The sequence below is a fragment of the Coptis chinensis genome, chromosome 3, assembly GCF_015680905.1.
Source record: "Coptis chinensis isolate HL-2020 chromosome 3, ASM1568090v1, whole genome shotgun sequence".
NCBI lineage: Eukaryota > Viridiplantae > Streptophyta > Magnoliopsida > Ranunculales > Ranunculaceae > Coptis > Coptis chinensis.
The window spans coordinates 94,625,463-94,637,075 of NC_141458.1; the positions used below are offsets into that span (position 1 = coordinate 94,625,463).

Genomic DNA, 11,613 nt, shown 5'->3' on the forward strand with positions numbered 1-11,613 from the left:
TATGCAGAAGGTGGCACATTCGACTCGCATCGTACTTCATTGTACACTAACTAGGAAAGGGTACCCTTTTTTTTTTTGTACCTTCTCCCTTGTGTCTTAGGTCAGCTTGGACATCTCTTTTATGATTCGTGGCCTGCTCAACGCCCGAAACAAATTGTCTACCTTGGAGAGGGAGTTGGACGAACCCCTGGGCCTGAGAGCGGCTTATGCTGGCCTTCAATCCGAGTTAGCGGCCGCCAACTTGGCCAAACTCAAGGCCCAAGATGAGCTCTAGACTGCGGAGTGCTCCCATCAAAAGTACATGGACCAAGCCAATGATCGTCTAAGCCAACAACGGGACTCACTTCTCCAGCACCATCAGCTCACCTTGGAATCCGCAGCCTAACACCATCAGGAGGCTCTGGAGGCACTTAAACAAAAGCATCAAGAGGCCAGTGCCGCCGAGTCGCAAAAGAACCTGTCAGTTATGAATATAATCCGCGACCGCTTCAAACTTCTGGCCGACAAGAGGGTGACCAAGAAACTTCAAGAAACAATGGATAGACTCATCCAGGAGGTCCGCCTTCTCCCTAAAAAGCCTGCCACTTTTGTGATTGACCCTCCTGATGCCATTGGGGATGTTTTGTCGGCCCCAGAGGTCCTTTCCGCGCAGCTGGAGTCCGCGGCTCGCTTTGAAAAAGCTTCCGAAGATGCCATTACTGCCACTAGCCAATGACAATGACAAGCCCGCTTCTGACATGATTTAGTGACCATTGTTTTGTAATAAGACATTTTTGCTTTCCTGGCCTTCTGTTGGTCATACTTCCCTTTTAACATGATATTCTGGGTTTCATATGTTATACTATTGTCTCTTTATCATTTGAGGTTACTTGTCCTTTTTATTTACAACTTTTCCCTTCATCCAAATCTCTGCTACTTTTTCGAGTCTCTTCCGCACTATCTTCCTCTATAGTGTCAGCGAAGGGCTCACCCCCTCCGCTGCCTCATCCACCGAGATATGCTAAAACAGGTCGGGGACACTCTCTTTGCCCCCGTGTCTCTGGCGGCTTGGGTCCATGGGATGAATAAGGCTCTTGCGCTGACATCTCTGGTCCGTGAGGGACTCATCCTGCCCGCGGCTCTCTCAGGCTATCACACTTGTCGGGAACACCCTATTGCCCCTTTGTCCTTGTCATCTCTGATCCGCGAGGGGCTCATCCCGCCCCGCGGCTCGCTCAGGCTCTTACACCTGTTGGGAACACTCTATTGCCCCATGTGTCTCTGACCTCTCTGATCCACGAGGGGCTCATCCCGCCCCGCGGCTTGCTCAGGCTCTTACACCTATCGGGAACACTATATTGCCCCACGTGTCTCTGACTTCTCTGATCCACGAGAGGCTCATCCCACCCAGCGGCTCGCTCCGTCTCTTACACTTGCTAGGAACACTCTATTGCCCCACGTGTCTCTGACATCTCTGATCCGCGAGGGGCTCATCCCGCCCCATAGCTCACTCAGTCTCTTACACTTGCTGGGAACACTCTATTGCCCCACGTGTCTATGACATCTCTGATCCGCGAGGGGGTCATCCTGCCCCGCGGCTCGCTCAGGCTCTTTCACCTGTTGGATGCACTCTATTTGTCCCTATCCATACTCGCTCCGCTGATCCCTGGTTTATACTCTTCCCTACAACATTGCAGATAACAAACACAATTCCATTCACAAAAGTGTTGTGGTTTTATATATTTACATTCAGCTGTTGTCCACTATATTGGACCTCCTTACATCGCTCAGGATTTCCTTACATTCAAATGTAAAACTTTTTTAGCAATCTTACATTCTATGGTTTCTCTATCAGCTTACCCTTCATGGTCTGCAACTTGTAGGTTCCTAACCCTCTCGTCTCTACCACGGTGTATGGCCCCTCCCAAGTTGGACCAAACTTCCCGTCCTTCTCTTCTTTTGTACTTGGAGTCACCCGTCACAGCACCAACTCCCCAATCTTGAAACGCCGCGGCCTGACCCTTTGGTTGTACAGTTTCTGTAGTCTTCGGTGATATTCTTCCAGCCGGATGCGAGCTGCGTCTCTTTTCTCTTCTACCAGGTTTAAGTCCCCCGCCAATATGTGCCAATTCGACCCATCCTCCACTGCCTTGGTTCTCATCGTGGCCGCGATCATCTCTGAAAGAATCACGGCTTCAACTCCGTATGCCATGGCAAATGGTGTCTCCTTGGTGCTTGTCCTCGGGGTGGTTCTGTAGGCCCAGAGCACATGGTTTAACTCGTCGGCCCACGCGCCCTTTTTATCTTCCAATTTCCTTTTTAGGTTGTTCATTATCGTTTTGTTGGAAGATTCCGCCTGTCCATTGCCCTTTGGGTTGTAGGGGGCTGAGAATCCTTGTTTCACATGGTATGTCTGTAGAAACGCTACCACTTTAGCTCCTGTGAACTGTATCCCATTATCTGTGATGATAGCATATGACAACCCAAACCTACATATGATGTTCTCCCATAGAAACTTAATCACTTGCGTTTCTTTGACTTGCTGCAAAGGGACGACCTCAATCCATTTTGTGAAGTAGTTCGTGACTGCCAGCATGTATCTCCTATTGCCACTTGCCATGGGCAATGGTCCCACGATATCCATCGTCCACATGGAAAATGGCTACGGACTCGATACATTATGCAGGGGTTCCGCAGGTGCGAATATCCGCTGCGAGAACCTTTGGCACTTGTCACATTTCTTGGCGAAGTCCACTGCATCCTTCTTCATATGGGGCCAAAAGTAACCCTGCGTCAACAGCCGGTGCGCGGTGGTCCTTCCCGCAGAATGGCTCCCACAGTCTCTTTCATGCAATTCTCCTAACACCTCTTCCGCCAACTGCGACCCTAGACATTTTAACAAGGGCCCGTTGAAGTTCTTCCGGTACAATTCCCCTTTCACTAGGACGTACCTTTGGGACGTCTATTCTAGCCTTCTCTTTTCTTTCTTGTCTGTCATCTCCCTTCCCCCCAAGAAATCTCTGATGGGATCCATCCAACACTCTTCTTCCTTAGTAGCCTAACACACCTCTACCCCCTCTTCTGTACTAGGCCTGTCCAATCTGCCTACCCGTATCATCCTTTCCTCTGACCCTGGCATTGCTGCCGCCACGTATGCCAGCGCGTCTTCGTGTCTATTCTCTCCACGACCCAGGTGTACAAATTAGATCTTTGTGAACTTGCTGGCCCTCTCGCGCACCACCTTCAGATACTTTGCCATTCTCGGGCACCGAGCTGTAAACCCTCCATTAACTTGGCAAACCATGAGATTCAAATCTGAATACACTATCAGTTCTCTGACCCCCACATCCTCAGCGATTCTCAGTCCATCTATCACTGCCTCATACTCTGCTTCATTGCTGGATGCCACAAACCCCAACTTTGTAGTTAGCTCTATTCTATGGTTATCGGGTGTAACCAAAACCACCCCTATGCCGCTACTTTCATCAGTGGCTGACCTATCCGCGAATACCCTCCATCCGTTTCTCTTATCCCTAAGGGTCCAGTAAGTTGGGCTCCACGTCTCTATCTGGTTCCATAACCATCTCTTCTCCCCAATTGGGATCCTCAGCGGGGAACTCTGCTAGAAATTCTGCCACTGCTTGCGACTTTTCCGCGGTCCTCACCTGATACTGTATCTCATACGCACTAAGCATCACTGCCCATTTCAATATTCTCCTCGAACTTTCTGTCCTTAATGCCTGCTTGAGTGGGAGGTTTGTGACCACTACGACGGAGTGAGACTCGAAGTAGGGCTTCAGCTTCAGAGCCGAGAAGATTAGGGCCAGGGCATATCTCTCGATTATGTTATACCGCGTCTCTGCGTCAGTAGTGTTTTACTTTGAAAATACACTGGTTTCTCCACCCTGTCCACGAGGCGGACCAATACTGAACTCACCGCATACTCGGAGGCCCCCAAGTACAAGTACAACTTCTCCCCTTCTTCTGGCCGGGATAACAAAGTTGCTTTGCCCAAGTACCCCTTCAACTTTTGAAATGCCTCTTCGCACTCACGCTATCCATAAGAAATCCGGAGTACTTCTCAACAATCGATACAATGGTCTACATTTGTTCGATGATTTGGAAATGAACCTGTTCAAAGCCGCCACCTTTCCTGCTAGCCGCTGTACCTCCTTTACATTCTACGGGGATGGAATTTCTATCAAGGCTCTTATCTGTTCAGGGTTGGCCTCTATTCCTCGATGAGTCACGATGTAGCCCAAGAACTTGCCCGTGGTTACTCCAAAGGTACATTTCTCTGGATTCAACTTCAAATTATACTTCCGCAATATACTGAATGTCTCCCGTAAGCCCTCCAAATGCTCTTCCTCCGACATGCTCTTTTCCACCATATCATCTATATATATTTCAATCCCTTTTCGAATCTTGTTTTCGAACATTTTCTCCCCTAATCTTTGGAACGTGGCTCCAACATTCTTCAGACCGAATGGCATCCTTGTATAGCAATAGGTGCCGCCTTCTACCACAAATGCTGTTTTCTATTGATCTGGCCCAAACATTGCCACCTGATTGTACCCCATAGACCCGTCCATGAATGAGAATACCTTGAACCCCGCTGTCCTATCTACCAACTCATCTACTCACGGCATAGGGTAACTATCTTTCGGGCACTCCCTATTCACATCCGTGAAATCGACGCACATACGCACTTTGCCATTCTTTTTAGGTACCGCGACTACATTGGACAACCACTCAGTGAATTCTGTCTCCCGTATTATGCCAGCTCCCTTCAACTGTGACACCTCTTTGCGGATGCTCTCCGCATACTTTGGTCTCATACCCTGCATCCTCTGCCTCACCGGCTTGGCATCTTCCTTCATGTGCAACCTATGGCATGCAAATTCTGGGTCTAATCCCTTAACGTCCTCAATCGTCCATGCAAACACATCCCTATTTTCTAACAAGAATTGTATCAACTTATTCTTCCAATCATCCGGCAGACTGGATCCTACCGATGTGAGCCTCTCTTCCTCCCCTTCCCCTATATTCACCACTTCAATTTCATCTAGTGTCTTCAGACCCTCCGCGGGTTCCCCCTTACTCTCTGCGGAGGCGCTCTGTAATTGCTATGCCTGCCTCTTCCTTGGGTGGGAACTTTCTTCTTCAGTTTCATGCACCAGTCGCTTCACTATCCTCCTATGACTGTTCTTGGCAGTCACCTGATCACCGCAGACTTCATATGTTCCCGTTGGAGTTGGGAACCGTATCACTTGATAGTATGTAGACGGGACGACCTTCATCTCATGAATCCACCTCCTCCCCAAGATAGCATTGTATTGGGAGGCAGAATCCACCACCATGAACCGCGCGAATACCGTCACAGGACCCGTGGTTACCAGCAACAAGAGTTCCCCCATAGGCTCTGTCATACTTCCATTGAACCCGTATAAATTAGTGTGCAGAGGCCTCAATTGCCTAGGATCCATTCCTATTTCTTCTAAAGCTCCTTTGAACAACAGATCCACCGCACTACCATAATCCACTAACACTCTCTTCACCAGGTAATTGCCCATTGCCACCGTGATAACCAACGCATCCTCATGGGGGGAGTCCATTGCTTACAAGTCCGCCTTGCTGAAGACGATCATGTCTTTGTCCTCGGCTGATCCCACCCTTGGCCGTGGCATAGCAGTCCTGTCATTGATCTGTTGGATGCTCGCAGTCCTCCTCACCCAATCTCTATGTGCATTATGACTTAGTACATCTCTACTGAAAATCACATGTATAGTCCCCAATAACTGATCCTATCGTGGCAAATGCTCATCATTCTGTGCCTCCCTTACAAACTCCTTCATCTTGCCCTTCTCCACCAATCTCTAAACCATCCACTTCAAAGCGTAACAGTCATCTGTCTCATGGTTTCGCATCTGGTGATATGCGCAACCATCCACTCACCTACGCTCTTGCAGCAAGCATGCCCTCTTCGGGCAATACGACTTTAAAGACACATAAAGCAGGTGGCGATAGCTCTTCTCCTCAACCTGTTTAATTGGAGCTAGCTATAGAGCGACTTTTTCTATGGTTTATTTACTATAGAGGCTCGAGAGACCTCAACAACTTGACCCTACCTACCCGGACTTTAGTACTCATCGACTCTCCGGCCGGTCCTTCCCGGCCACTTCTTGGAACGATTATGAAAGAGTTGGAAGGCCTTCTCATAGCCTTTGAATCGGAAGCCCTAGACCATTACCAACTCGCTTCGGACTCACTTTCCAGCTCACAATTGAGAAAGTGTTAAACTTCAAAAGGTCGGAGAAAGACTCTCTACAAGCGGATAGAGTACTTTGCAAGTGCACCAATGTCCCGGAGGAAGGAAGATATGAGTTAGGGCGGGGCATGACATACCTCCACGTAAGAGAAGGTGTAATGGTCTAAGTCCTAGATGAGAAAGACGATGTTAAGCTAACCACCTAACCATCGCCAGATCGCTTTCGAGGCGGTGAGTTATGATTCGGTCGATTGCTTACTTGTTTGCAACCAACAAGGTGTTAGGTTCCTGTCCTAGAAGTAACCAAGCTAGCAGCCGGGGAGCGGTCGTTGAACCAATACCAGTAGGTAGAGCCATTGATAGAGTCAATCCGGCTCCAAGAGCGGAGAAGAGCTCGAAGAAGCGAAGAGGAAGATTAACACGACCACGACTTAGCTACTTGTCTTACCCGTTCCACTCGCCTTAAGTAAGCCCGGGGAGTCCAAAGGTGCTCTCCATTCTAAAGCTAAAGGCAAGGAAGGCGGTCTTTGCTTTGTTCCCTTCTTTCTCTAAATTCAAACTCATGCCGTGTTGATTGCGGGCTGATGTTGGCATTTATGTCTCTAAGTTCAAGAGCATATTCACAGAGAGCCCCTTTGGAAATACCCCCGATCCCAATTCCTTTTCAAAGTAAAGGCTGGCCCCATTTTCTCTTGGAACTAGCTGCTTTTCATGCGCCGGGGCTATGTCATTTCAGCCTTGCCTTCTCATCGCCTTCTCTTGTTCCTCATGTTCAAGGTCAACGCATTGATAGCTTTTCTCTTGGGCAGTCCCTCATGAAATGAGTGATTAGATCATCGCCCATACTTATTTTATTGGTTTTAACACTACTCGCTATCGAAATAGAGATTGGGTAGATGGTGGGAAATTCAAATGCTCTAAATGGCATTCTTTTTGTTTGAGTTTAGCATCCCTTGCTTAGTTTCCATATCCCGGTCAAGGCTATCAACTGATTCATTCTTCTTTCCTGCTCTTGCCTTGTTAGTCCGGTAAGACGAATGCATTTTACTTCTTTATAGTTCTCTTCCCGACCATACTTCAAAGTGATCTCCGGCAATTGATCGAGCTCTGCTGTACCTCGAATCCAAGTAATCCATCCGAGAAAGGGCGAGAGGCGTGCGGGGAATGATTGATTCAAAGAGAGGGCTTGCGAGGTCCTCCAATAGCTATGGCTTTTCTTTATTCCTTCTTGTGCGATTGATTTCATCACTTGACGACTCGAAAAGACAATTCATGATGGCTCCTTGCCCCTTCGTGACAAATGAAATATATATATATATATATATATATATATATATATATATATATATATATATATTATTCAAACGTGTCCATGACATATCCGTATTCTATATTTTTGAAAAATATCGTGTCCGCGTATCCGTGTCGCGTGTCGGCTAGGAAGCACGGATAACGATAAAGAAAAATTCCCATTTAGTTCTCGAGTAAAATTCCCAGTTTTGCTAATTTCTCAAGTCCTTTCGTTGCAAAGTGCAAACACAGTTGCCTTGAGAAAAGTTTCTCAGTGAGGGTATGTAACCTTAGTCACACAAACCGTGTATAAGGTATATCGCTCTTGATCTAGAACCACGGTTTGGCGAATTTCGACTGAAAGCTCCTAAAATCCGCCCTTTGAAATTTCTAAAACCGTGGGTTAGAGGCACTTCTACCCTTGCTAAGGTTTTTAATAACCCATCTAGTTCGAAGTTGAAACTGACTTGGAATGACAATAATCAACCTGATGGACCAGATACACATCCAAGCTTGTTTGCAGAATCTATAGGAGTATTGATGACATCATCACATCGATTTGATTGGACCAAATATTGGGAGCAGCAAGGTGGAGATGATAAATTATGGCTATGGAACACGCTTAAGGTAAATGTAATGACCCTAAATTTACCTGAGACTAATTTGGCAGTTTTCTTGTATGCTTAGGATTAGTATGGTGACTAGCATGTGTAAGAGATCCATCTGCATTAATTAACTTTCCCATTCTCATCTCTTGCAATACCACCATAGCCATGACCACCAGATCTTTCTCCAAGTTGTAAGTTTTAATAGTCTATGAACCCTTAGATTTTTTTAAGGTATGTAGATTAATAGTCTTAAAGACTCTCATCCACTCCCTGTTGATATAGTAACATATATTCTCTTAAGTCAGGTATTAAGTGTAATGTGTTGGTTATATTGTGCAAGTCATCCCTACATGTCCTGTCCTAATTGGTTTTATTTACTCAATAAAGTGCCACCACCTGCCTTGGTTTTATTTAGAGTTTGATTGCAACAACTAGTCAGTATCCATGTATGCCACCATTGTGATTTTGTTCTAGGGTATCAAGGTTCTAGGTTTGGCTGTTTATATACACCATGATATATTGTACATATTTGCATCGTGTTTTAGGATTCGTGGGAGCTTGATGAGAGCAAGAAAGAAACTACTTTGGGTCGAATTGCCTCAGATGAATTCAGGAATAAGAAGACTAAATGGAAAAAGAATTTCTATTCACGCTACACGACATATGAGGAGCGTATAGCACACAAACCAGAGCAGCTATCACAACAAGAATGGGTTAATCTTTTGCAATTCTGGGATAGTCCCGAGCATCAAGTATGAAGAACTTTAGTGTTCCATTTGAAATAGTTTTCACAACTTATATATTATTTTTGTTTTCTGTGTATCTAGGTAATTTCTGAGAGGAACAAGCGTAATCGTTCTAAGCAAATAGCAAAGCATACTAGTGGTCGAAAAGGTTTTCCAGAAATGAGAGCACAAATTGTATGATATTTATTGTGGTCTTTGTTGTGAACTTACATTTTCAGATTGGCTTATAAGAAATAATTCAAATAACAATTTGCTTGTGTCTGGACAAATTCGGGAGGAAGGTGCACCCCCATCTCAAGGAGACTTCTTTGTGCTATCCCATACAAGTCGGAAGACAAATGATGCACTTGATGGATAATCAAGAGAGTATATAGTAAGTGAAAATTCAAATCTAATAATGATGTTAAGTGAATATAATAAATGGTTTTCTTCTTATATATATTAATTCGGGTTTGCAATATAGGAAAAAAAATGAAAGAGTTAGTGGAAGAGATGAAAATGGAAATCAACAACCCTTTCTCGATGAAATCTGAGGCAAGTTATGCCGCGTGAAGCATATGGGCGTGAGGTGATGGGTCGTGGTGTGACACCGACTAGTTATTTTGGCTCTCAAGCATCATCCCATGGTACAACTTTCGATCGTGTTCTTTGAATTGGAAAATGAGATGGCTGAAATGCTAAGGGTAGCACTAGAAAAAGAGGAGGAAAGGCAACGTGAGCTTGATGAGATAAAGAGAGGGTTCGATGCACGATATGAAGCGATGAAAGCTCGATTTATGGAAACACTAATGCAGATAACTTCCCTCTCTAGAATGCTATAAGTTAAACTTGTTATGTCTTGTTATCTCTAATTCTTTGTGTCCACTACTAAAAAAAAAGGCTTGTTGTGTCATTTTAAAAGTGACACAAGTCAATTGTGTCAGTTTTGGAATGAATTTGAAACCGACACAAGTACCGCTGACACAACAAGTTTAACAAAAACAGACACATCAAGTGACTTTGTTGTGTCAGATTTGGATTACCAAAACAACCTCACTAGATGATAAAACCGACACATCAAGGTTGATGGTTTTGTTGAGATTGTTCTGGTAACGTGGAGATGTATGTTAGTTGCATTGTATAAGTTGTGTATTAGGGTTTCTGGAATAGTGTTTGTATATTTATAGTTTTCTCCTTATTCGAGGATTGGTTACTTGACTTAACTGGCATTGGTCGAGATGGTTAAGTAGCTGGTTCTACGAATCAGTATATCTTTTAGTAGTTGAATTTACGACTGAGGTATGATGTTTTATATTTGGTTTGGATGTATTTTTATTAAATTTTCAAGTTATGACAGGTTTTATATTTATGAAATGTCGATAATACAGAGGAGACTTTGTCGAAATTTTTACTATAAAAGTCATGTATCTTAGGTATGTTCTGCCCTAACCAACTGGTCCTGAGTTCCCTCACAAAGATCCATTAGTAGAAACTTTAATTATACTAGGGGAGAGCAACACTCTAGTATTTTTGGAGATCTTATGTGCTTCCCTTGCAGTCTTAGCCCATGTAATATAGATAACTCATGCACTAAATTCTCAATGTGGCCTTTAGATAGCTGCGGCCCCCCAAGCAAATTGTTCTTTTGACTTGGATACAATAGTAACAAAAGTTAGCTTGATTTCTGTCATACGATTTTGTTCCTATTTCAATAGATAGAGACAAGCCATGTTAATGTTGTTGCCATCCAGACTCTTTGATCTTCAATTTCTTCATTGAAATATGGAAGTAATTGTGTGTTAATGCCTAGGACTTGAAACACCAGTAGAACCGATGTTGGAAAGTTCCGCTCGTTGTTGACAATATAATAACACTACTTAATTTTGCATTGTGATTTTTTGCTATTTGCAGTTATCAGTCCATATGTTATATGTCAATTAAGTTCATACTACAATTTTGACAATGTGCGACTGGCCTTGTGGCCTTCTATGCAGGCCACATATATATGCACTTTATTTACATTCCTTTAGATTTTCATCTACTTTTGGTGTTGTCCACATTCACATGGCTGTTTTTATATAAACTCTATTTTTAGGGTTTAACATTTTTCTTTTCTTTTTTATAGAGATGAACAAGATGAATACTAGTATTGGACTTGACGACCTGCGTTTTTTGCATACTTGAATTTGGTTGGATAGGCATTATTGGAGCAATATTGAAGTTTTTTGTTTTTGTGGATTGGAAGCGGGCATTATATAGGACTAGTTATAAATTCTTTTGTAGATTGGAAACTTGTAAATTCTTTTGTAGATTGAAAACTTGTGAAGGTTTTTGGATTATGGTACTCGCCAAGTTTAACATGATATAATGAATTTGACGTTGAATGTTATTTATTTGTTTTGGTTGATATTTGGTTAATTAAGTATGTTTCTTATTATTTATTTATGAAGCTTGTTGAGATATAGGTTCAAATTGAAAATTGAAGTGATTTGAACAGGTGCAAAATTGAAAATATGTGCCCTTAAAAAAATCACTTTTTGTGGCAGCCACCCCCGCAGCTAAAGATATTTGAAAAGTTTTGGCAAATTCAAAATTTTCAAACTTTTTGTGGCTGTCACCTCCACCCTGCAGCTAAAAATATTTGAAAAGTTTTGGCAAATTCAAAATTTTCAAACTTTTTGTGGCAGCCACCCCCGCAGCTAAAGATATTTGAAAAGTTTCAAAATTTTCAAACTTTTTGTCG

General features: G+C 43.8%; 2 protein-coding genes across 2 annotated transcripts; one reads left to right on the forward strand and one right to left on the reverse strand.

Moving 5' to 3' along the window:
• Positions 1–4,619: 4,619 nt before the first annotated feature.
• Positions 4,620–5,594, reverse strand: LOC147511793 (uncharacterized). Its single transcript, XM_086598561.1, has 2 exons — positions 5,135–5,594; positions 4,620–5,020 (listed from the first exon to the last, which is right to left on the reverse strand). The coding sequence occupies exons 1-2, from the start codon at positions 5,592–5,594 to the stop codon at positions 4,620–4,622; spliced, it is 861 nt and encodes a 286-aa protein (XP_086454687.1).
• Positions 5,595–7,598: 2,004 nt separating this feature from the next.
• LOC147511794 (uncharacterized) lies at positions 7,599–9,262 on the forward strand. Its single transcript, XM_086599422.1, has 3 exons — positions 7,599–8,164; positions 8,691–8,897; positions 8,973–9,262. Exons 1-3 carry the CDS (start codon positions 8,078–8,080, stop codon positions 9,069–9,071), a joined length of 393 nt encoding a protein of 130 aa, XP_086455548.1. The 5' UTR covers positions 7,599–8,077; the 3' UTR covers positions 9,072–9,262.
• Positions 9,263–11,613: the final 2,351 nt, after the last annotated feature.

What these genes read in the sequence shown, in the direction of transcription:
- LOC147511793 (XM_086598561.1), bottom strand. Translation starts at nt 5,594, where the DNA reads ATGGACTCCCCCCATGAGGATGCGTTGGTTATCACGGTGGCAATGGGC. An exon ending in GCATGAAACTGAAGAAGAAA is followed by an intron (nt 5,021 to 5,134) that starts GTTCCCACCCAA and finishes TGGTGAATATAG; the next exon opens with GGGAAGGGGAGGAAGAGAGG.
- LOC147511794 (XM_086599422.1), top strand. Translation starts at nt 8,078, where the DNA reads ATGACATCATCACATCGATTTGATTGGACCAAATATTGGGAGCAGCAA. An exon ending in GGCTATGGAACACGCTTAAG is followed by an intron (nt 8,165 to 8,690) that starts GTAAATGTAATG and finishes ATCGTGTTTTAG; the next exon opens with GATTCGTGGGAGCTTGATGA. An exon ending in GGGATAGTCCCGAGCATCAA is followed by an intron (nt 8,898 to 8,972) that starts GTATGAAGAACT and finishes CTGTGTATCTAG; the next exon opens with GTAATTTCTGAGAGGAACAA.